Below are 22507 nucleotides of genomic sequence, written 5' to 3'. Positions count from 1 at the left end.
AAGATGCAACTGATCTTTCTAAACCTGTTTTTCTTTTCTTTTCCAAATCGCAGCATCTGCCTTTTCTGAACGATACCTCGGCTTAAAGACAGATTCCAGCGTATACACGGTAAACTCCTAACTCCTGTGTCTCTTTATCCAAATCGTGCAACGCGATGTTTTGCTGAATTAGACGGAGGCTGGAGCAGAGGGTCATTATTCTGCTTCCTCTTTTCTTCAGAAGGCAAATTTAGCACACAGGACGGTTCAGCTTCTGGAAAAACAGTACCTGATAATTCACCCAACTGCCGACGGTAACAGAGACAGCCTCTTACACGTTATATTTTTCTCAGTACTGAGAGTGAAACATTAAGTATGTGACTGTGATTGGTGTCTCACGTGTCTCTCCGATCTTGTCCTCACAGAAAAGGTTCACTTTCAGCACACAGCCAAATTCATCAACCATCTAATCAGCGAGAAAGCCAACTACACTCTACAGGTGAGCTGCCGACTCTGAAGTCACTGTTCAATGATCATTATTCCTGGATTCTGTTACAGGGTTTCCTCAGGCTCTAAAAAATCTGAATTCTAGGCCTTACAAAGTCTGAAATATGTTAAAATATTTTGTACTAGGTCCTGAATTCGTTTAGATAGGTCCTTTTTATGTGAACTTTCATTAAACGCCACAACTGTCTGGCTTTGCAATTAGTTGCTTAAGAGAACTATTTATTTTAAGAGAAATCTTTTGGTCACATGCGTAGTTTGTAATGTCTCGTGTGAACGATACACACATCATGTGATAAAACTACGAACAACATGGAACTGACAACTCTGTACAAACCCTTGAGGAGGAAGCTTTTTATTGTTATTAACAGTAGCTGTAATCCCACTAAGACTGAACCAATAAGATGAGGGTTAGTCAGTTATAGTCATAACCACACAGTTGCACCAGCTGGTCTTTACTAAACCAATTCTCAGAATGGACTAAACTGTTTCTGCTTTTTTCAGCTTTTAAAAGATGAATTGGTCATGAAATAATTGTAAGTCGCAGCTCTCTCATGTATGAATCCACTTCTGCAGATCTACCCAGACGAAGGACACTTTCTGAACAGTGACGGGACGCAGCAGCACCTGAGCCAGTCTCTGGTCAACTTCTTCGAGGAGTGTTTCCGGGTGCCGGAGGTGCTGAAGGACGACGAGCAGAAGAAGGACGAGGACGACAGTTAAGCCTGCACCCTCTGCGCACCCACCCCCCTTCACTCCGACCCCCACCGTCCGACCCCCACCCGGGCCAGTTACTCCAGCACAATATGCAACAGATCTCTCTCTCTTGACCCAGTCGACCCACAACCCCCTGTCCAATCTGACTTTAGCTCTGAAACGCAGACACGAGCATGTGCTACCCTGGGGGGGGGGGGGGCCTCTCCTTTCCCCTTTCCTGAGCTGGAAACCAGTCAGACATTGAAATAAATCTCAGATGTGGAAAGAAAGATTTGAATAAATGGACTAGTGCTCCCTCTAGTGGACAAATAGAGGATCAACATGGTGCCCATTTTTTCTGACATTGACGTGTCTTCAAGTGAGCGCTTTGCAGCACAAAATATCCCCCCCCCCCCCACCCACCCCCCCCCCCACATCACGAAAATCCATTTATTACGTTGAGATTCAACATTTGAGAGGCTGACACTTTCTCATAACCTTCGCCAACTGACTTTCTGATTCTTGGTATGATAACTGCTACTTGTTCCTCAGAACCCTGCTCAGTGTCTCACAGTAGTACCGTGGGTGTCCGGCTGCATCAGGTCCTTTAGTTGCTTCACAAAACGAGGGCACGTTTAAACTTCTCCCTAATCCCTGTACATGTGGATCGAACCCTTCTTTTAGTCACTGTGCCTTAATGTGGGTGAAATGTTCATGTTAGGAGCCCACACGATGCTGAGGAGTCAACATGGGCAGAAGGTCAGAGCTGCGCCTCCTGTCGACGACTCCAACACAGATCATGATTTCATTTTCTTGGAATATAAAACTGGTTGGAAAATGTTAAGTATGACGCATTTTTATCTTAAAACAGGGTGAAAAAGGTGAATATGAAATATCGTTTCCGCTTGAAAGATGGAGTTATACCGAAACAAATGTTTAAGAATATTTCGTTTGCAGATCTTTACCTCCCAAACTTGCAAACTAGTGAGTCAACTATGCTGAACCTTCATTATTTTGTGAATTTCTTTGACTTGTGTGTTAAATGGCTTGACTCTCTCCCCCTCCCCCCACCCCATGTCTCTTCTGTCAGTATTGTCAGTGGTTTCTAGTCAGCTGATGTACAAAGTGTATAAATCTTATATTGTTTAAGTCTTTATGTTGTATGTGCAACTTGTATATAAAGCATTTTGAAATGTTTGCTGACATCACTCTCGTGTTTCAACAGTTTATCTTACGATTTTTTTTGAGGAAACAAAAACGCATGAACCTTTGCCATTGACAAATTTTATTTCCAGTGTCTCAGGACCTCTCGCAGTCAGAGGAACACAGCATTGGTACAAATGGTCCAGCTCAATCAAATGTTTCCTCTCGCTCTCTCTCACAGAGAAGTACCAAACTGCCCGCAGCGCCCTCAACAGGCCGCAGGAGCGTCATCTCTCAATACTGTACTTAATCCTGCAATCTGATGGAAATGTCAAGTAAAGCAGCTAGAACATGGCATTTATATGTACATTTAAGTTACTTATTTTACAAGGAATTATTTAAAATTCAAGTTCTGTTAAAATCAAAAAATGAAAAAACAGGAGGAGAAGGAGAAGAAAGAAAAAAAAAAAAAGTACAAAACATGTTAAGACCAGAGTGGAATGCCTAAGGAATGGAAGCTCGGCATATTGGTTCCTAACCTGTAGAATGACAGTCGACAATAAAAATGTCATTCACAGTAACATCTTCGTGTTTCTCAACAAAGACAGTATGGCACCCTTAACATTTCATTGTGAGGCACTTCCTATTGTGAAGATACAGGATTTTCTTTTCTGATTCCTTCACCCAGATTCTTTTGCTTCCTCTTTGCGATCTCCTGCCAGTCACCGGCAGATGTGTGAACCACAGACACTAGTACACGGCAGAACATTTGCATCAGAGGGACGTTGTTCACTGCTCTTAAAAACCTCATAACCGGGGGGGTGGGGTGAAACATCTGGCTCCATTTGCATAACTCCAGTGTCTCCTCGTGACCTTTGTACCTTTGGAAAGGCCCCTTTGACAGCAGAGAGCTTGTAAGCAGTCCGCACACAGGCTGTACCAAAAACAATTCAAGTACACAGAAAAATAGGGATATGTACACTTTTAGAATGAAACACAAGCATCTAAAGCTTTTAGTCAGTGTTACAGCAAGCATGTCTGTACATTCTTCATTTGGTTACTGAGAGACTCACTGACTTTAAACATCATAACTTTCTTTACACAAAAATAGCTCCTCTGCAATACTAAAAATCTTCTTTTTCACTACTTCCTATTCATCCTAGAAGTCAGGTCATCCTTAAAGCCACTTAGCTAAAACCTTTAAAACAATCTTAACTCTTGAGTGTTCACACTTACTCGCACATGCTTCACAGGCTCGTCGTCGAGCAACAGGTCCTCTCGATCTTCAGCATAACAGGGATTTGAATTAGGAGGGAGGGGATCCTCCTGCTGACCCATCCCAGAGTCATTTGTCATTAAAAAATAAAAGAAATTAAAAAGGTAAAAACAATATTTTGTTCCATGCCTTATATATGAGCAAGATCAACGATCCCTGTGTACAGTAATTCTCTTTTCACGAGCACACACATCACTTACAGACGCACACTCCTGACAAGTTTTGTACAACATGCTCATTCACAAACATTGGTCATACAGACATTATATCGACAGACTCCCAAGTAAGTACACATCTCACAGACAAAGAACATACACAGTCACACGTGTCCGTCACATCACAGGTACTGATAGAATCGTGAATGAACCACCTGGGAACTGGCGAGTTTATGCGGGTGAGCGGTGGCCGAGAGGCTCAGGTTTTTACTCTGGGCAACGTCCCCGTTCACCACTTCAGCTGGACGATGTGGGAGTTCAGAAGAGGAAGAGGCTCTGCGGTTTTGGCAGTTTGAGCTGCACAGACCCCCCTGCTGTTCAGGGAAGTCGAGGCTGACCTCGGGATTGCTGGTGCGGTGGCGCTCTCTGGCAATCCAGTCACCGATGGAGAAGTCTTGAGAGGTGCACTTGGGCTTGAGCCGATCCACGGCTGACAGCTCCGACCGAGAGCCCGAGCAAATGTGCTGCGGCCAGTCACCCAAAACGGACAGCTCTGCAAAGTCCCTCTGACCGCCCATGGTGTGTCTGCGTCGGATGTTCTTCTTTTTACTGCGACCCTCCGGGGACCGGCTCCTCTGACTGCCCACGCCAAACATGTCATCCACAGACGTTCGCAGGCGCACCTTCAGTCGGTCGGTGATCTTCAGCTTCCACGCAGGCTCCGTCTTATCCAGCTCACTACGAGACGAGGAGCTGAGGCTGCCGGTTGAAATGCCTTTAGCTGACCCCAAAACACGGGACAGTCTGTTGGAATCTTTATCGCTCCGAGCTCCGTCCAACGACGACTCACTGTCTGTTTTCTGTTTGGCGGCTTTCTTTCTGGAGAGCGTATCGCAGTCGATGAGTCTGTGGGAGGCGAGAGGTCGCGGGGCTTCTTGCAGTTCTCTCTGGTCGGTTTTCCCAACAGTAAACACAGACAGGTCGCTCTCGCTGTCCGTCTCCATTGGCCTTCCCTCACTGATGAGCTCGCTTCTCTCATCATCTGCATCATCTCCACCCCGGCTTTCGGCCACAGACTGCACTTCGGGACTGAGGGTGCTGATCTCGGCTCCGGTCAGGAACGTCATGGAGGAGGTGGTGGAGTAGTCGGAGGTGATGGAGCAAACCTCTGCCCCCAGCCCGCTGGGGCCCGCTTCTTGTCCCAGTGCCACCGTCCTGCCGCGTCTCACTCTGGGCACCGAGGCCTGGGAGCTGGTGCTGTTCATCGTACCAAGGTCGGACACCGTGTCATCGTAGTTGGAGGGCGGGTCTGACAGAGAGGACTGGTGAGCCATCGGTATCCGGTAGCTGAGGTTTGGGGAATGGGGGGGTGAGGTGTAGGGGGAGCCAGAGCAAATGGTGGAGGAAATGTGCTGTGGATGCAGAGAGAGGGAGGTTTGCGACATCAGGCTGCTGGAGAGAGACTCTTTCCTGCTGCTTTTGTCCAGCTGTTCCTCTGAGCTGTGTCTCTCTTTCTCGCTGGTTCCATCCGTCTCCTCCTCCTTGGTCCGTCTGTCTGGGGACCACAGAGGCTGCTGCTGGCTCTCCTCTGGGAGCTCCTTCTTGATGAACACACCATCCAGGTCGTCGTCTGAGCTGCTAGGATGAATTTTGTCCTTGGGCTTCTTACGTTTACGGCTGGCAAAGAAGGAGGAGCGCAGCATCTCTTTGCTACACTGATCCTTCCCTGACCCCCACAAACCCTGCTAAGACAGAACCAAAACAGATTTTAAAGTCTTGTTAATGCACAGATATAGTCAAGACAAAGACAACAAAATGTGGACTTTATGTGAAAATAAACACGAGGAGGACATTACCTTAGTTTTGGAGGAGTCACTACATGCTGAATCTGCATTAAAGAGAAGAGAGTCATTAGTAAAAGTCTGTGACTTGCTCTAAACAGCCAACGACACAACAGAAGAGAAGAGGCAGGTTAAACGTTTGGTCAGAGTGACACTAACAGACACGATGAGGATAATGAGAGCAGCTCTATGAAAGCAGATGAATTTTTTTTTTTGCTCAGAGAGAGAAAAGAGACAAGTGTCCACACTAAGCAGAATATGGAAGAGTGGACAAAGCAGCAGAGGCCTGAGATGAAGGATGAGAGGAAAAGGAGGTGAAACCCGGCAGTAGACCAAGACACAAACAGCAGCTCATGCTTATGTATCAATGGGACGACGGCACATCACGGACAAACATGTCAGTCACAGAGCATCACATGTAGCCACCAACCAGCTGTGGGCATTCTTTCCCAACTCAAAGATGTCACAGAGGAGAGGGAGTGATGACTGACTGAGAGGGGCCTGAGCTGAACAGATCAGTAAGTGTGTCGCGGTCGATACAGCTGGCGCAGGCAAGCTTTAGCATAACAGAGATTGCTCTTACTCTGAGCTAGATTAACTCCTCCTTTAACATGTAGCCCTACATTTTCAGCAACAAAACAAAAGGCAAAACAAAGAGTTCACAAAACGTTCTGTACTCACTGTTCAAAAGAAGAAAACACGCAAGTAACACGCTAATAAAAATAAGCAAATTGTTCCAGGAATTATGAAACCACAGGAACTAAAGTCAGGAACTCAAGGAGCAGTTGTGTTTCTTGTCATAATCCATCATCCATCCATCAAATTCACTGTTTCAGGTAGAATTTTCACATGAGGAAATAAAACAGGGTTACTATGTTTTCCATAGTATTTACTGTGTCTCCGATGTTTAAATGCTTGTAATAAATGGAGAAGACAGCGTTTACACAAATTTGTATCAATCTATGGGAATAGCGCATGTCTACACATGAACAAGATTTAGAGTGACAGGTACAGACTTTAAAAGAAAGACAAGTTCTCACAGGTGAGAGAGAACTGTATTGCACGCAACTTGTGGGAATACACACGAGTGCAGCTGAAACTATGAGGCCTGATTGCCTGTGTGGACATTAACCAGGCTCCTCTGGTTTACTCGCAGGTAAAAACCCTGCAGTTCCTAAAATAGTTCCTGAAATAGTTCCTGAAATAGTTCCTGCGGTGGAAATGATCTAATTTAGGTTTAAAATGTGTACATCGGTGCACAGGCGTGGGCTGGATAGGGAGACTTTGAATGTTGGTGATGGATGTAGGTGTTTTACATTATGTAACGGTATGAGATGAGGACGTACCCTATGTGTTTGTGTGTCGATGTCTTAAACGGTGAATAACCACAAAGATTTGTGAAATAAGGACATTACAAAGAACAAAAGACACAAGAGGAGGACGTTGAAATGAAAAAAAGACAAAATGACCTGTCGCAGTAAATACTAGCACCCAGTTCTCTGCTATGCTGTGTGCATCTGCGTCAGTCACTACATATTTATCGGTCTGAGACGTGGTTGCATGTGTGGCTTTGCTATTGTGTAAACGCATGTGGGGCAAACATCCAGCTCAGTCCCACCACTACGACCCCACCCTTAGACATCATGACACATTATGCCACATGACCGAGAGAGAACCTGAGGTTGACCGTACCATGCTACTTGTCCTTGCGATCAGCTTAAGAAACAACAAGAGACAGCAGAAGGGCTTTCAGAGAAAGAACAGCAGCATCGCTCTGTATCCCCTCAATTTAGGGTATTGGTTTAAATATGAGACGTGCACACCACAGGAAAAATGACAAACATCGACTTCTCTTTCTTTCTTTTTTATCTTTTTTCCTCCTTTCGCCCAAATTTAAAAGAGCTGCGGGTTTCTGCAGACTAGGCAGCTACACTGGGCACAACACTCGTCCTTCTTCCTACAGTCCCAGCTGTCCATCACTGACAAAACAGAGTCCATCAGTGACATCATCGAGTGATAGACGCCGCCCACTTGGCCTGTGTCAAGATTGGGTAATGTGTGAGTGCTGGACAAGGATAAGGGAGAAAAACAGGACACTACAGACAGAAGGGCAGAGGTCAGAAGGGTTAAAACTTCCATAGTTTCTTTTAGTTTGTTAGATTTTCTTTGGGAAACATGCCAGGGATTATGTGAGAGACGAGGAGGAGGGGAAGAAAAGAACTGAAAGAAAAGGAGTCGTCGTCTCAACACAGGTAAAGCACAGGGAGAAAAAAAATGACTTGCGCAAGAGAAAACATAAAAAAAGAGTAAAGCAAAGAAATTGACAAATTAAAGTTGAAGAATTTTATCTTTTGGGGGGGGGGGGGAAACGCCAACATCAAAACAAAACAGACTTTTATCTGGAAATAAATGAATTAATAGAAAAGGCTCAACAAATTGCAAAGTATTTTTCAACAATTTTCCAATAGACAAAAGTGTACTGATTGAAAAAATATTGAAAAAGCTTATTTTAAAAAAGCACAAATTAAACTTTGCAGGCTTGGTTTTGCATTTAAAATCAAGGAAAACAGGCACGATGCTCCTCATCTAAGCATAAATGACACAGCTGACATTCTAACATTCAATCTTACAAGTAAATAAGTCTATACAACACATTTTCACACTGTAATCTACTTTAAGATTATTAATGAAATACAGAATTTACTATCATGGTAAAATATATTTGCTGTGGTGACGGAGGAGTAGTGAGTCCTGAGAAAAAAGTCCCGGTGGGTTACCTGAGACTTCGCCCGGTGATGCGGTTGTTCGTCCAATGTTGGAGAGCAGGTGGTCGATGTTGGGCACAGGCTGAGACTGCACTGTGCTCTCCTGCTCTGCTGTGGTCTGGAGCCACACAGGGAGGGGATTAGCAGAAAGAAGAGAAATCACTGAGCACAATACGTACATGAGGGGAAAAAACTGAGAATAACCAAATGTAAGGCACAAGTTGCCTTTTATCTAAAGCTGCATTTTATTTAAGTGATCAACAAAATTTTGTATCTTTGTTATGAGGGAAACATCTGCCAGTTCAGGTTCAGATGCTAAAACAATGTGCTGGGTTGCTCAAATGCTCTGGACAGTCTGAAGAGATGGTGACAGGTCTCTGTGAGTTCATAAATACGACAGGGTTTCTTGCACGTTTTAAATTTTTAAATTTAAGACTTTGTCAGACCTATTAAAGGCGATATTTAATTTTCCTTATTTATGTCAAGTATAACATATGAAGGAATACTGAAGTCCCACAACTACTAAGACTAGAGAATAATCCTCAAAATGTTCTTTCCCAGAGCCAAGTTGAGTTTATGGAGATAGATTCTCACCGAGGTGTTTTGTAGACCATCAGTTCTATACTGTTGTTGTTTGTAGTTTTATTAAAGCGCACCAATATCTAAAACCACTGAGAATGAACTACAACACCCAGAATAGTTACAAACAATGATTGCAAACGTTTCTCATAAAAATACGAAAACTAATTTTAAAGCATAACACAAGTAGCTTTATAAAAAACATAATTCAGTTAAGACCAACTAAACTAAAACCAACTAAGTCAGAGTATTGCAACATAATTTAAACCTTTAAAGCCCTAAAATTCAGACTTTTTAAGACCCTGCAGAATCCCTGTATTAGCATCATTTAAGCCATTGTTTATACAAAACTATTGATTAGAGCAGCTTTAAATAACTATGTTTATATATCAAACAGGCAAAGATAGTGTATGTATTTTAAACATAATAAAAGAAAATGAACTGCCACATACAACAGGGTCCTCGTCACCGTCTTCAGTGAAGAACCAGTCATAGTGCTGGATAAGGTTCTCCACTATCTTGCACTGGTCCGGCATGTGATTGACCATGTTGGTCATGTTGTCCTCAGAGGTTCGCACCAGTGTTGGACCAAACACTATGGCCAAGTTGCGAGGCTCCATCTGAACAGATTAAGTTCAAGTAAATCAGGTGTAATGAAATAATCCTCAAAGGACTCCTGGATTCACACGGTAGGGGAAGGTGTTGTGTAATGACATTAACACTGCCAGGTCCTGTTAACTGTCTTACCTTGTTCTTTTCACAGTTGTCAGAAACCTTCTTGAGGTGAGCACAGAGGAATCTCAGAGTTTCCAAATGATGATCGGGTAATTCCAGGATCTGCAAGAATTGAGAATAACAACCAGTGTTTCAGAGTTAATGTCTAATTGTAACTAGGGGTGGGAATCTCTAGGCACCTGGCGTTTCGTTTCTGGTTCAGAGGGCTACTTGATTCAGACAGCTACAATTCAATGATAAAACGATTCTCGATGCATCAGAGAATTTTATTTCTACACATGATTTATTTTTTGATCACTGTGTGACTTGAGGTCTGCATCTTCACTCATGATGTGTGCTTTAAAATAGTATTCTAGACAGTTACTGTTATTACAAGTGTGCTGTAATTTACAAAATAAGGTTTTCAATTAAAAAATCAGTCAGTCTAAAACAGTGGTCAGTGATCTCCACTTTGATTTGACATTCATTTAGTTTACACCTGTGTGCTGCATCTTTAGTCTTTACTGTATCAGGGTGGCCCCGCCAGCATCGACACACATTACTCCGCTTACACTATGCTTTTCTGCACCTAGAGCTGATCTTTATATGAACTAATAAAAGTTGCATCAAAGAATCGAGAAATATCCCCACCTCTAATTGTAATACTACTCAAATAAATACCAGATTAGATTTTCACTCACCAGCCTCTTGAGCTCTTTTAACCTCTCCACCGAGTCTTCTGCTCTGTTGGCTTCGATAAAATCACCATATTTCTCTGTCGAACAGATCATAAGAAATCAATATCCAGGGATTTGTTGGGGATTTTGTTGTTATAAATTTCAGCAAGATTACAATTACATCCTACCATTTGTAAACAGAGGGTCTGGAAGTTTTCGGAAAAAGGACTTTAGCAAACTACTGATGACATTGAGGTCCCGCCATTTCTGTCGAGATACAAAAGAAGGAGATGCCGTTATGTTGAAGCAGTCCTTACAGCACAAATCAATAACTGCTAAGAGGTTGTTGTCAGTCAGGAAAGTGGAACTCTGTATTTAACATCCGGACTGTCAGTCACTCACATCTTCCTGGACGTCGATGTCATTCATGCCTTTGCTGTTGAGCTCCTCCTGCATGCTGGAGATGGCAGCGTTGTTCCCAGGGACTCTGTAGATCCCTGTGTACTCCAGACCTCGCTCCTCCACCACGTTGCAGCACACCTCCACGATCAGAGGAACAAACTGTACACAGCACAGCACGAGTTACACAACTTCTTCTCCGTGTCAAATCTAAACATAAACCTACATACAGTGTGAATAAGAGCTGATGTGAAGCGCATGAAGTTATGTGTCCTACACATCAATGTCTCCTACAGTCAAAGTGACGTACCCTAGCATGATTTGACAACCACTGTGGCTGAAATAGGTATTACACGTGTTTGGAAGCATCACATCATCTGAATGCTGAACTACACAGCATGTTCTTAAAAACATTTCCATCTTATCAATCTACTAATTATCTCTCTCTGTCTATCTGTCTGTGTACAGCTCCCATATCTTGAAAACTGTTCTTCTCATCTTCACACATGTTTATTGTGAAGGGCGCAAAGAAGTGCAATGTTAAAATTGGTGTGATTTGGACATATATTATTAATGTGTGTGTTTTAGTTTGTAGTAGCAGCGTCTGGGACTCGTCTACTTAAGTGACGTTGTCTATCATGACAACAGCATGCTCACGGCAATGACTACTGATTCTCCAGTTCAGAGGTCTGCATACTGAGTCAAGCTTTACCGAACTTTGAATGAACAGGTGCAGTTCAGAGGCAGGTCTTTACTTGCTGCGGCTGAATTACCGCAGGTAATTTTTACAGTTTCAGAAAGCTGCAACCGGCAATACCACAGGACAAGCCATTTCAAAACAGGCCCTGCACTAGTAAAAAGAGACAGAGACTCACCCTGTTAGTCAGTGCAGCTGGACAGTCATCAAGCCGCACCCCGAATGTGACCCCAGCAGGAGTCTTTTTTTCAAATGGCTTCCTCATGATTCCTGCGATACCGATTTTCCAAGCAGCTCTGTCCCTCGGTGGACTGGAGTCATCTACACATTTATACATTACATAAATTAGCCCGATGAGATTAGAAATTCTCTCTTACTAGACCAAAAGGAGCCATTGTTTACCTTTCAGCGCCCTTCGCTCCTCTCCTGTTTTGGGTGAATGGGGGCTGTGGCTCTTGCCTTCTGTTTTCCCTCCCATGAAAGCTTGTTTGATGCTGAGGGACTGACGGGAGCTTTTGGGGGAAGGTTCAGATCTGCTGCTGGGCGCACTGATCAACACAAATGGCAAAAAAAAAAAACATATAGACAAATGTCAACATTCAGGTTGGCATAGAAATATCTATGAGCCAAGGGGGGAAATGTGGATACCTGCTTACCTCATCAAGTTGTATTCTTTGATCTTTCGACTGATCAAGTCCTGGCTTGTGACAGCAGCATTCTGTAATACCATAGAAATGCAGTTATGAAAGTCTGAAAAAATAGATCATGATAAATTTGGTCGCTTTAATCGCTTTGGTCCTTTTTTTTTCTTTTCATACCATTTCATTAGTACTATCACAGCAATGCCTGATGTTAAGTCTCATATTCTTCCATATAACGGGCATACAGATATCCTGCCAGGTGCCTTTTATAACCTCTGCCAAGGAGTTCATGTTTTAATCTGCATACTTCTGTCCATCTGTCATAGAGGGATTAAGCAAAATCTACTTAAAGCCACTTTAGATGTTGCTGCAGATCTGGATCAGGGGGCAGATCCAGGAATTTCTTTCACAACACACTTTTTTTTCAAATTTGTCGTTTTCTCAAAATAATTCATAGATCTGGATGGAAAACACATATTTTAGGGACTGATATTTGTGAGTGTTGCAATTTGGAGGAGATCCAAATAAGGCAACTGTAGGGCCTTGGTGGAGGTATGCACTCTACTGAGTTCAAGTCTAGTTTAAATAGACCCCAGCTTTATGGATTTAATGCTTTTAAATCAGCCAACATGGCTTATGTTGGCATTCGCATACAGTAATTTAACTACATCTATCTTCATATGTTTTCCAAAACATTTCTGATCCTCCCTGAACATGTGCTGCCTGGCCTCCATCTCGGAAACCAGAATACATTTTTGCCAGATGATGTCAGTTAATGGGGTCTGGCTGAAATGAAGCTTTCTGATTGGCTCTCTTATTAACACACCAATAAGTGCCACCCATTTTTTATGTTCTCCTGGAGTAGAACAAGTTCCCAGTTACACCTTATTTTAGCGTTTGCCAGGTATTTTATGAATAAAGGCTGTAATCCTCTCCACCTCACTCCCACATTCATTGTATTTCATTCCCTTTGTTGTTAACCTGATGGGTGTGCCTGTCTTTTCCTTTCAAATCTAAATTGGAGTCTTGTTTAAAGTTGCTTGTTTTTCCTGTAACTGACTGCAAGTGCTAGGCTCGGCCCTGATGACAGTTTATCAGTTGGAATGATGAAGCATTTAGGACTGTCGTGCAGTGTGCCCATCTTTTCGTGGCTGAACGGCACACAAAATTAGGCCAAGTAGAACTCACCTCTTCATCCGGGTTGCTATTTTCTTGAATGACTCTGATCCAGGACAGCATAGCGTCCCTCCCTTCAGCCTGGAACAAATACTCGCAGTCTGAGGTGGTTAGTCGCAGCACGTTCTTACGTCTCGTATCGCTATAGGAGATGTCAATCAGACAGGCCTTGATGCTGATTCGTAGCGGGTCCTCTTCAGATTGTGTCGACACATGAGAGAGCGCATCTTTCCTGTCTTTGTAGAGGGTCAAGTTGTGACCTTGTAAAACACCATACATCTGCTTCCATGATCTCATTCCTCCACTGACACGCTACAGAGACAAGAGACGGGGGAATATAAATACTTACACATCAAAAGAGTAGTGATATATGTGGCTCTTAAATGAAGGTGTGACTGTAAATGCATACCTTGTTTTTATCAGTACTAAACTGCCTTAAGTTGAGCAACCCTTCTTTGGAGGAATCAGCAAAGATTTCTGATGAGGAATCCCGTCGAGATCCTGAATCCCCAGATGATTTATGTCCATCAAGAGCCTGTAAATATGAATACATGATATTTTGTCTCATTAGCTGACAGAAGAAGGTGCCACGAAAAGTGGGGAGGAGGAGAAACAAAGCAGAGTGTCACCTAGTGAAGTCATGGTTACATGGGCATCAAGACATCACAGTATCTATTTATATTTGTGTCTCAAAACGCTTCCCAAGGAGTGAAGGTAAATGTGAGAGGTTTAATTAAATTCAGATTGTTTGTAAATTATGAAGACATTTGCACACGTGAAGCGATTGTTATTTAGTCAACCTAGATACATTTCAATGCCATGTAAAATAGTCACCATCATGAATTACAAAAAATAAAACAAAAAAGGCTAAATACACATGAATACAGAACTCAATAATTGAATAATAAAAGTTGGCATGTTGTGTAAAAGCCGTTAGTGTCTCACCTTTCTTAAGCCCTTGAGACTGGGCATGTGCTTACTGGAAGATCTCCTTAAGATGTGAAAGAACAACAGAGACAAGTTATTTCAAGTCAGAGACAATGGCAGAAAGATTCATAACCAAATAAAACATTTTTTTTAAAGGTTTAAAAAAAAAGAATGAGGGAGGGAGCAGTGATTTAATAGTGGTATGCACTCACCCTCTACCCTCCTCTTGGTAGTTATCTAGACCCTCATCGTAGGATTTGGACCGCTCCGTTTTGCTGGCTGTTTCAGATTCCTGCAAAGCACTTCTCAGGGACTCTGTAAAGGGAGGGGAAAAAAAACATATATATAAAATGGATAACCCAAGTTATGAGGGTAAATGGGGGTCACCATAAGATATGGTCTACAGGAAAAATTTTGAAAATGTAATATTTCAAAAACAACACCATATGATGAGTTAAGATGATTCATCTGCATTTACTGAGCTTGTGAAGGTGGGTATGCCTAAATAACTAAATTTCAAAATTACATAAGTTATGTAAGCTACAGTTAAAATTATTAGCTGATTAATTCATCAATCCGATATGATTTAGTGTGAACTTGGTAAGGTAATTTCAAGGGGAAAAAAATAAAACAAACTTCTGTGATGTATCCTGTGTTTTCTTTATGCCAAGCCATTACTCACATCTCTTTCACAAAGCCAAACTAACACTTATTTTCACCTTGGTCATGTGATAGTTGACGTCGAATGGTAGGACAAGGCGAGCCTGGACTGGAGGGACCTGTAGTTATGGACTGTGCAACAGATATCACAGCGGAGGGTGGGATCGGAGTGGCCTCTCGGTCGACACTGGGGCTGACTGGCTCATCTGATGAAAAGAAAACATTCAGTGTGAGCACAGAGATGATCTCCAGCTTTTGTCAAAGATGTAACTATAGCTGCTTTCAGACATGCACTGAACTCCAGTGATCCTCTGGACATTCTCCAGAGGGGTTGTATGTGTGAACGCAAATGTCTGAGTGAGAGCCTCCAGATATTCTGAAACCATTCTCCAGCCAGTTCCTGAGTATAATAATCCCTGGTAAGGAATCACTACGATGTTTGTAACAATGCAAAAATTAAAAAACAAACAAACAAAAAGAAAACTAATATGTCAGGATGAAAAAGCAGTGCCATATACGTAGAAGACACTGACAGGTCAAGAGGGCTTTTGGTGATTAGAGCCGATGCCTGTGTCTATGTTATAAACAAAAACATGTGATCTTCGCAGCAGAATTTATACGTTATATCCAGCCTCACCTAAACTCTCTACAGATTTCTGTGTTGTTGTAAATGCGTCTGAGAGGAGAATCTCCTGCTGCATTGTGCATGTGTGAAAGCAAACTTCAGCCAAAGTCCGGACCCAAATCTCCGGACTTCCTCCAGAGGTCATGTCTCAAAACGACTTAGAATACATTTGTGTAAGGTGGCTTTTGGATATGCTGTTTTGTCAATATTCAGTATCTCATTAGGAGAAAAAAAAAACACAGGCCTGTTAGACAAGGACATTTCTATATAAACAATTTTAAAAAACGTCATCTATCCACAATGGGAGACTTTTAAGAACAGCATTTCTGTGACTCCCGTGGCAAAATACAGCTGAGAGTGGGATCAGATCTTCTTCTGACATGATTTATTTTTTTAGAGAGAAGGAAGTTCTTCACTCTTGAGTACCACCCACTCCTGGCACTTCCAATTCTGAAAGAACTCAGAGTACAAAGCTGCTCTCTGCAGCCAAGGGGCTTGTGGAGCTAAATTTAAAAGTAACTGTCCTAGTTGCAGCCTGTACCCAACTTTGAAACGGGGCAAAGGAAAAGGATGTCACCATATCCCTAAAAGGCCTGATGATACTAAGTTCTGCTTGTCAACTGTTACTAAAAATTACTTAAAAAATAGATAAATAAAATATCTACAGTCAGATATGATCATCTGACTGTATAACATTTAATATTCTCCTTAAGAAATGGCTAATAAAAGGTTTCACAAAATGAATCTAAAATGAGATTGAATAGCTATAAAAGTCTGCTCTAACTAATGAAGGGCCAAATTCAAGGTGCAGAGTGAAAAATACAAATCATTGCCATCTAACTAAGATGCAAGATAAACGATGTTTGTAGATTAGCTAAATAAAATGATAATTTGGTTTGTATGACCAAATGACCTCACTCGACTCACACCGCAGTGGCCTTTCAAACAGGTCATTGATGGAGGTCCAGCAAACTGCTCAATCAGGGCACTGTTCTCCTGAGCCAGGGCACCAGTCCCAGAATGGTGGTGTTGTGTAGCTGCCACTGTCACTGCCTGCTTTGTCTGCACCTGGACTGTCTTCTACACAGCAACATTACACAGGCCGCTAACGAACAGCGGAAACACTGTCGGTCACCTCACTGATACTTGAAAAACTGTCCATCCAACTTGAAACTTGTCATGTTTCAAAATGTAAGACCACAAACTTGATCACAAATTTAGGGGTGTTAAGTGTTGGCATCTTTTTATGATTTCTATTCCCATTGTGGTGTTGTCTTCTAGAACTTGTGAATACTGCAGTAACTTCAGCTATAACGAGAACTTGCAAGTATCTCGGAACTCGTGAGTATCTCAGATGAATTCCGGGGCTTACGAACACTTGGATGACACATCAGGAGCATAATGGAGGCAGGGTTTTTTTGACATTTGAAGAAGGAGTCCCCATTTACATCAATTGTATTGGATTTGGCAAAAACTAACCAAGAACAACATGATATCCATTTTTACAGAGCCTTTGTTTTATGACTGACACACACCTAAACGTACCCGATACATATATGAGGAGATGCAAATGGAGAGCGATAAGAAACAGAAGATTTAAAAGAAGCTTTAAGAAATCTAAAAGCCCCCATTGCTTGACAGTCTTGCCTACAGCAATGTAACTTTAGCAATGTTCTCATCAAAGCACACAAGTAAACACACAGAGTAGCTATAAATTTTAGATATTTTCTCACTGCTGATCTGATTACAACAGATTCTCTAAAACAGGACTAAATACTCAGTAAAAATTCAAACCACACTAAGAAATGTGTTTGGTGCCACTTACAAAACCTGATACTGAAACTTTCTGAAACCCTCTCAAAGTCCACGAGTTAACGCTTTCTTTGAAACACATGTTAACACATGTTAATGGTAAGACAGTTGTTGTCGAGAATGGTTTAATCTTACAGGACTGCTGAAGTATAATGCAACCAAAGGAAAGAACATACAAGAAAACAAAGTATTAAGAAGAGAAATTAAATTATTTCAAAAGGCTTAAGCCATCCTCTCCACCCCAGTTCAGCCAAATATCCTGCAAACCCTCTCTGAATGCAACAAAAACCTGATTAATATCATCTTCCCAGGAAGATTAATTAATTTGTGAACATCTCCACAGCTCTATATACACAGAACAATGATACGCTAAATCAGATTATCAATTCAACGACAAAGGTCTGCAGGCTCCACACTCAGTCTCTCATCCTTCTATTTTAAACTGATTTCTATTAGCATCTATGGTTAAAGCCCTTTAATTAGCTACAGTATCAGCTCTGCCAGCCTGCCTCATGTTACTACTGCCTGTGGTAGTCGCCATGACAACGTGGGCTGTCGAGGCTTACAACTGACAATTCTCTTACCGATGAATGGAATGGAGTCCAGAGACTCATCCAGGTTGCTAGAACAGGAGGTGTGACATTGTTCCCCAAGGCGGCGCATGTGTATTTCTCGACGTGCATCATTGGGAAGCCAGCATGCCGCCACATCTGCTGTGGAATCTGCTCCGTCATCGTTTACAGCCAGAATGTAGGAAGGGTGTCGAAGAGGACTGGGGTTCTTTCCAGGGGGGGGCTTCTCCCTCAGAACCACTTCGGCCTCTGTTGGGCTTCGCCCATTCACCTGACTCCGGGGGTCTGGGTGGGGAGGTTTGAGGATGCTAGGCCTCTGAGGCATCTGTTTTGGGGTAGAAGAAGACCTGTGTCCTACCAATGTTGCGTCTCTGCCTGCCTCAACAGGCTGCATGCTTTCAGCCCGTATCCTGCTTTGGGTAGTGCGGCCTGAATGGTTTCCTTTGACTGGAACTCTTTGGTCAGCAAAAGAATGTTCAGCACTTGTGCTCTTTCCAAAATGTGAGGGTCTGTCTGAGAGCATGGGTGAGGAGCGGGTCTGAAGAGAGTCTGGTCCTTTAGAGTAGAGAACAGGGTTGGGTGCCCCCCTCATGCCACCACTGTATCCAACAGAAGGCCTGTGGAGCATGGCATGTCTAGGGATAGACTGCCTGCTGGGCCTCGTACCTTGTTCTGCCCTTACATACCCTCCTCTCCTCTCACTGTGTCGAACCAGCTCTGCAGGGTCAACATAGTCTGTGGAGTGTGCCCGAGCTTTGTGCACAAGGCCATCTTGGGATACGCTTCGAGGGGGCCAGTTCCTGGCATGGCCCATCCTCTCTGCACTGCTCACGCGGTCCTGCGAGGCACTGCGTGGGGCAATCTGAAAGTGGGGTGGAGGTCCTTGGTATGACCGTTCATGGGAGGTACTCCTCCGTCGTATCCCCTTAGGGACCCAGTCTCCTCGGGGAATGTGATGAGTAGCACCAAAGCTGGTCTGATTGGCAGCTCGCAAACTGTCAAGCCTCTCCTGGATAGTCCGGCTACCATGGGAATGGATTCCTTTGTTGTCAATGTACTCCCTGTATGTCTGGTAAGTGCGCCAATCAATGTTTTGATGGTTGCCTGGGTAGTGAGGTACCTGACCTCCATATGGAACCATTCCTGGACCACTGGGATAGACATCAGCCTTTCGGTGGTGAGGATACTGAGCCAGTGACCCGGGCCTCCCTCTGACAAAGACAGGATCCATGAAATCTATCCTGTGAACTGGACCCTTGCGCACCATGTGGGCTGCATCAGGAGGAACCACCACAGTCCTCACACTGTCGTTGCGCATGCAAACTGCCATCTGGCTTTTTGGATAAGATTGAGGAGGAGGAGGAGATGGGGGCACGGTGATCTCCTTGCGGTATCCATGGTCAGGAGGTGCTGTTGGCCCTCGGCAGACCTGCCCCGCTGTGTCTGTCGCCTGGGCCATGCCCGTAGGCTTACAGTCTACTCTGGGGTAGCATACTGGGGGTGGGTCAGGAATGTGACAGGCATTTCCGCTGTAGTTGCTTTGGCCACGGATGTAGGCATCCTGGGAGTAGGCCTAAAGACAGAGCAACAAAGCAGTGTTAGAACAGATATAGTACAAACTGCATTTGCAAGTGTGTTTAAAATTCAACATTGTGCTACTAGATTTTTACAGAGAAGTCAGGCAAGATATTACAAATGTTACTGGATGCATGTGTGTGGGCAGTGTGTGTTGCAGTATGAGTGTGTGGAGGCGTTAGCAGTTCAGGGGTGTCAGTGGACTTCATCTGCTCCTTATTTAGAGTTCGTATGGTAATGTTCACGGCTGTATGGCAGATGACAGTACACTATATAACCAAAGCAAAACATATTTTTCACTCAGAGACTTAAGATGGTGCTTCATACAAGATGTTTAGGGTACAGCAGTCTTTCTCTCATATTGCTACATTTGATCTCCAAACAATTATCTGTTGCAATGCAACAATGGTGATTTTCAATATGAAGTAATAAAAACAACTGCAAACACCATACAATAAATGTGTAATGGTGTATATTTGTACACAATTTAGATGAGGTAATCAAGTAGCCAGCAATCTACATATTTGAACAAACGTGATTAAATAAAACTATGTAAAAATGGACAGATCATTTTCCCACCTCAGGCCTAATGAAGCCTAATGTTGAAGTACAAAACTAGCTTCTTCCGACACATAACAGATGTGTTTGTAAGACACATTACATTAATCTGCTTTAATCAAAACATATTGTGCCTGCAAGAAAGCATGGGCCGTGTAACGGTATGAGGACTTTGAACCTACTACAAGCTGGTGTCAAATTACGATCTTATATAAAACTATGTGTACACCAGCAATCAGTACCAGTCGCTGTTCCTCCCTTTGTAAGCATGAGTGTACAGGAGAGTTCAGAGGTCACTGTCCTTTATCACACTAATGAAATATGGCATGGAGGATAAAGAAGGCGAGGTTTCACTGAGATGCCAGCTGGATGCCAGCTCGAGTGCTCAATCTAACAGGTACTGCAGGCACGGTACATCGGCCATTTCTGTGTGCACATTTGATTCAGCAACACAGAGATGACCATCAAACAATCATCCAAGGAAACTAAAAAGCAATAATGCAAAACCTGAAGACTACATCCTGTAACGACGTTGCTGTCATGCATGACATATGGAAAATGAGATGGCAAGGCATGACGTGTCAACGTGAAGTGGCAGCTCAGTCTGCTGTGCGCTTACCAGATTAGTAGAATCCCAAGAAAAAGGCTACCGATACAGCATGTGAAAACAAGAGCATTAAGAAATCAAGGGAAAGAGGGTGGATGAGAAAAAGATGCCAACAGAGCAAAATGCACTCAATACAAAAGACAAAACAGATTTGGAGAGAAGAGAGCATTTACCAGCCATAGCAATGCCTGTGCTTGACATGCTAAAAATATACTAGAGCTGCAGCAGCAGCAGCGGAGGGATGAAGAAGCAAAGATGTAACAGGGGTTGCCACGTTACGACCTGCCTGTGCCAGTCAGTCCTGGGTGAGGTGGCAGGAGCAGAAGCTCGCCCTTCCTTCTGCTGTTATATCTCCATGGTTCAATCCATCTTCAACCAGAATATTACGCTAACTGAACAAGGTGCCTCCAGTCTATGTCTCTCTCCCTCCCTCTGCTATTGCTCACATGACAGAAGCAGCAGCTGCTGATTATACATTCAGCTGTGATGGTACAGCTCCCCCTCCCACTCCTTCCTCCTCTCTTTTTTTTTTTTCCCCGTCACCATCAACCTGTTCAAAGCACAGGGCGGTCAGCTAATTTTATCTACTGGTTTTATTTCATCCTTCATACTGTTCCCTCCTCTCTCCCTGCTCAGTATTTTCTCCGCTTTCCTCATGTACAGTTACCTCCCTCTTCTGCTCCTTGAATGCACACGCTCTCCGTCTCTTTGCTAAGCAACTGCAGCCTGTCTCCAAGCAGTCAGTGCTTGCTGCCTCCTACAGTGAAAGTCATCCTGCTTGCATCTCTGATAATCCCGTTGTTCTTCCAGCCTTCATTATTCTGCCTGCCTACATTAAAAAGATATTTTTGTGCAGCCTCTGGCCATTTACTGTATCACAATACACTTGTAAGATTAAAATGGTTTTGGTACCGAGGGGGAAAACTGAGTCACAGAGAGGGTGGACCTAATGGGGAGGAGAGGTGGAGCAACAGTCAATTGGTTGTGAGAAAATTATCTCATAACAGATGTAGAAGTGGATGTTAAAAATATTTTATTTTTCTGTTATTATTATTAAATTCCTCATTTAAATTGGCGCATGGTCGAAGGATATATCTTAATAGTGTATAACAATCATTGACACCATGTTTTAAATAAAAGACATGCTTGCATATTGTAGATGGATATGCTGCTTAAACATAGCCATTGAAATTACAATTCTGCAGGCCACACTGAATGTTTAAATGAAATACCTATCTAGTTAATTATGAAGATTCAGTGCAGCAATAAAGAGTCCACAAGGGAATGTTTCAGGTGAAGCAAACATCTCGGCTCTTTCATTATACAATTCATAAACAGGCTGTCAGATAACAAGAAGCCCATGGGAGCAGATTCCTGAGCATCATGACAAAGCACTTACTGTGATTTACTATAGATATGGAAACAGATGAGTGCACCTTCACTTAGTCCTGAATGTGCTGCCAGCTGCCAAAACCTGCCTGCATTAATGGTTAATGATGAGCTCTACAGTGACGACCGGTACGAAGACTTATATGATACAGTTTTGGGGACATGTATTATTCACAATATTTTAGAAGAGGTTTGGACAAGAAAAGACAAAGCTAATATATTAAGCCAATTTAGACTAGGGATACCTGAATTTTCAGTAGTAGGGATAAACCTTGCTATTTGTAATTTAACACTTAACTTTAATTAAGGTATATAATAAAAGTCTAAATCATAGGAAATGTTTATTGTAACATAACTGCGCTAAAATATTTTTTCTTGACTTTATTTCTTACATTTATCTTTTTTATTATTTATTTTTCTGATGAATAATCTACAACCCATATCTTAATAATTTAACTTCATGTATTATATGTGCATATCTTAAGCTATTTTTAGATTGGTTGGTGCCTTTGCCGTCGCTTTAGAAGTCAAACTTGCTGT

At 42.8% G+C, this 22507-nt stretch overlaps 2 protein-coding genes across 17 annotated transcripts in view; one reads left to right on the top strand and one right to left on the bottom strand.

Moving 5' to 3' along the window:
* LOC117778800 (dipeptidyl aminopeptidase-like protein 6) overlaps positions 1-2376 on the top strand; it is a 71315-nt gene extending 68939 nt beyond the window's left edge. For all 5 annotated transcript variants that reach the window (XM_034614615.1, XM_034614616.1, XM_034614613.1 and 2 more), the window contains exons 23-26: positions 54-109; positions 221-293; positions 405-478; positions 1060-2376. In XM_034614615.1, the coding sequence (XP_034470506.1) occupies positions 54-109; positions 221-293; positions 405-478; positions 1060-1206 (350 nt within the window). In that variant the 3' untranslated portion in view covers positions 1207-2376. The remainder of the gene's footprint in view (positions 1-53; positions 110-220; positions 294-404; positions 479-1059) is intronic.
* Positions 2377-2447: 71 nt separating this feature from the next.
* Positions 2448-22507, bottom strand: part of arhgap21b (Rho GTPase activating protein 21b) — a 37368-nt gene continuing 17308 nt past the window's right edge. For 2 of the 12 annotated variants that reach the window (XM_034614601.1, XM_034614603.1), the window contains exons 8-26: positions 20591-20617; positions 17851-19411; positions 14889-15035; positions 14382-14484; positions 14188-14233; positions 13652-13777; positions 13255-13554; positions 12082-12143; positions 11828-11973; positions 11604-11746; positions 10732-10890; positions 10518-10596; positions 10354-10427; positions 9686-9775; positions 9391-9558; positions 8372-8477; positions 6178-6213; positions 5610-5641; positions 2448-5498 (exon numbers count right to left, since the gene is read on the bottom strand). In XM_034614601.1, the coding sequence (XP_034470492.1) occupies positions 3936-5498; positions 5610-5641; positions 6178-6213; positions 8372-8477; positions 9391-9558; positions 9686-9775; positions 10354-10427; positions 10518-10596; positions 10732-10890; positions 11604-11746; positions 11828-11973; positions 12082-12143; positions 13255-13554; positions 13652-13777; positions 14188-14233; positions 14382-14484; positions 14889-15035; positions 17851-19411; positions 20591-20617 (4968 nt within the window). In that variant the 3' untranslated portion in view covers positions 2448-3935. Of the gene's footprint in view, positions 5499-5609; positions 5642-6177; positions 6214-8371; positions 8478-9390; positions 9559-9685; positions 9776-10353; positions 10428-10517; positions 10597-10731; positions 10891-11603; positions 11747-11827; positions 11974-12081; positions 12144-13254; positions 13555-13651; positions 13778-14187; positions 14234-14381; positions 14485-14888; positions 15036-17850; positions 19412-20590; positions 20618-20751; positions 21450-22507 lie in introns of those variants that run through there. The other 10 variants (XM_034614604.1, XM_034614605.1, XM_034614608.1 and 7 more) reach the window with 8 other exon arrangements.

The sequence above is a fragment of the Hippoglossus hippoglossus genome, chromosome 17 (assembly GCF_009819705.1).
Source record: "Hippoglossus hippoglossus isolate fHipHip1 chromosome 17, fHipHip1.pri, whole genome shotgun sequence".
NCBI classification, from domain to species: domain Eukaryota; kingdom Metazoa; phylum Chordata; class Actinopteri; order Pleuronectiformes; family Pleuronectidae; genus Hippoglossus; species Hippoglossus hippoglossus.
This window is presented reverse-complemented; position numbering and strand designations above follow the sequence as displayed.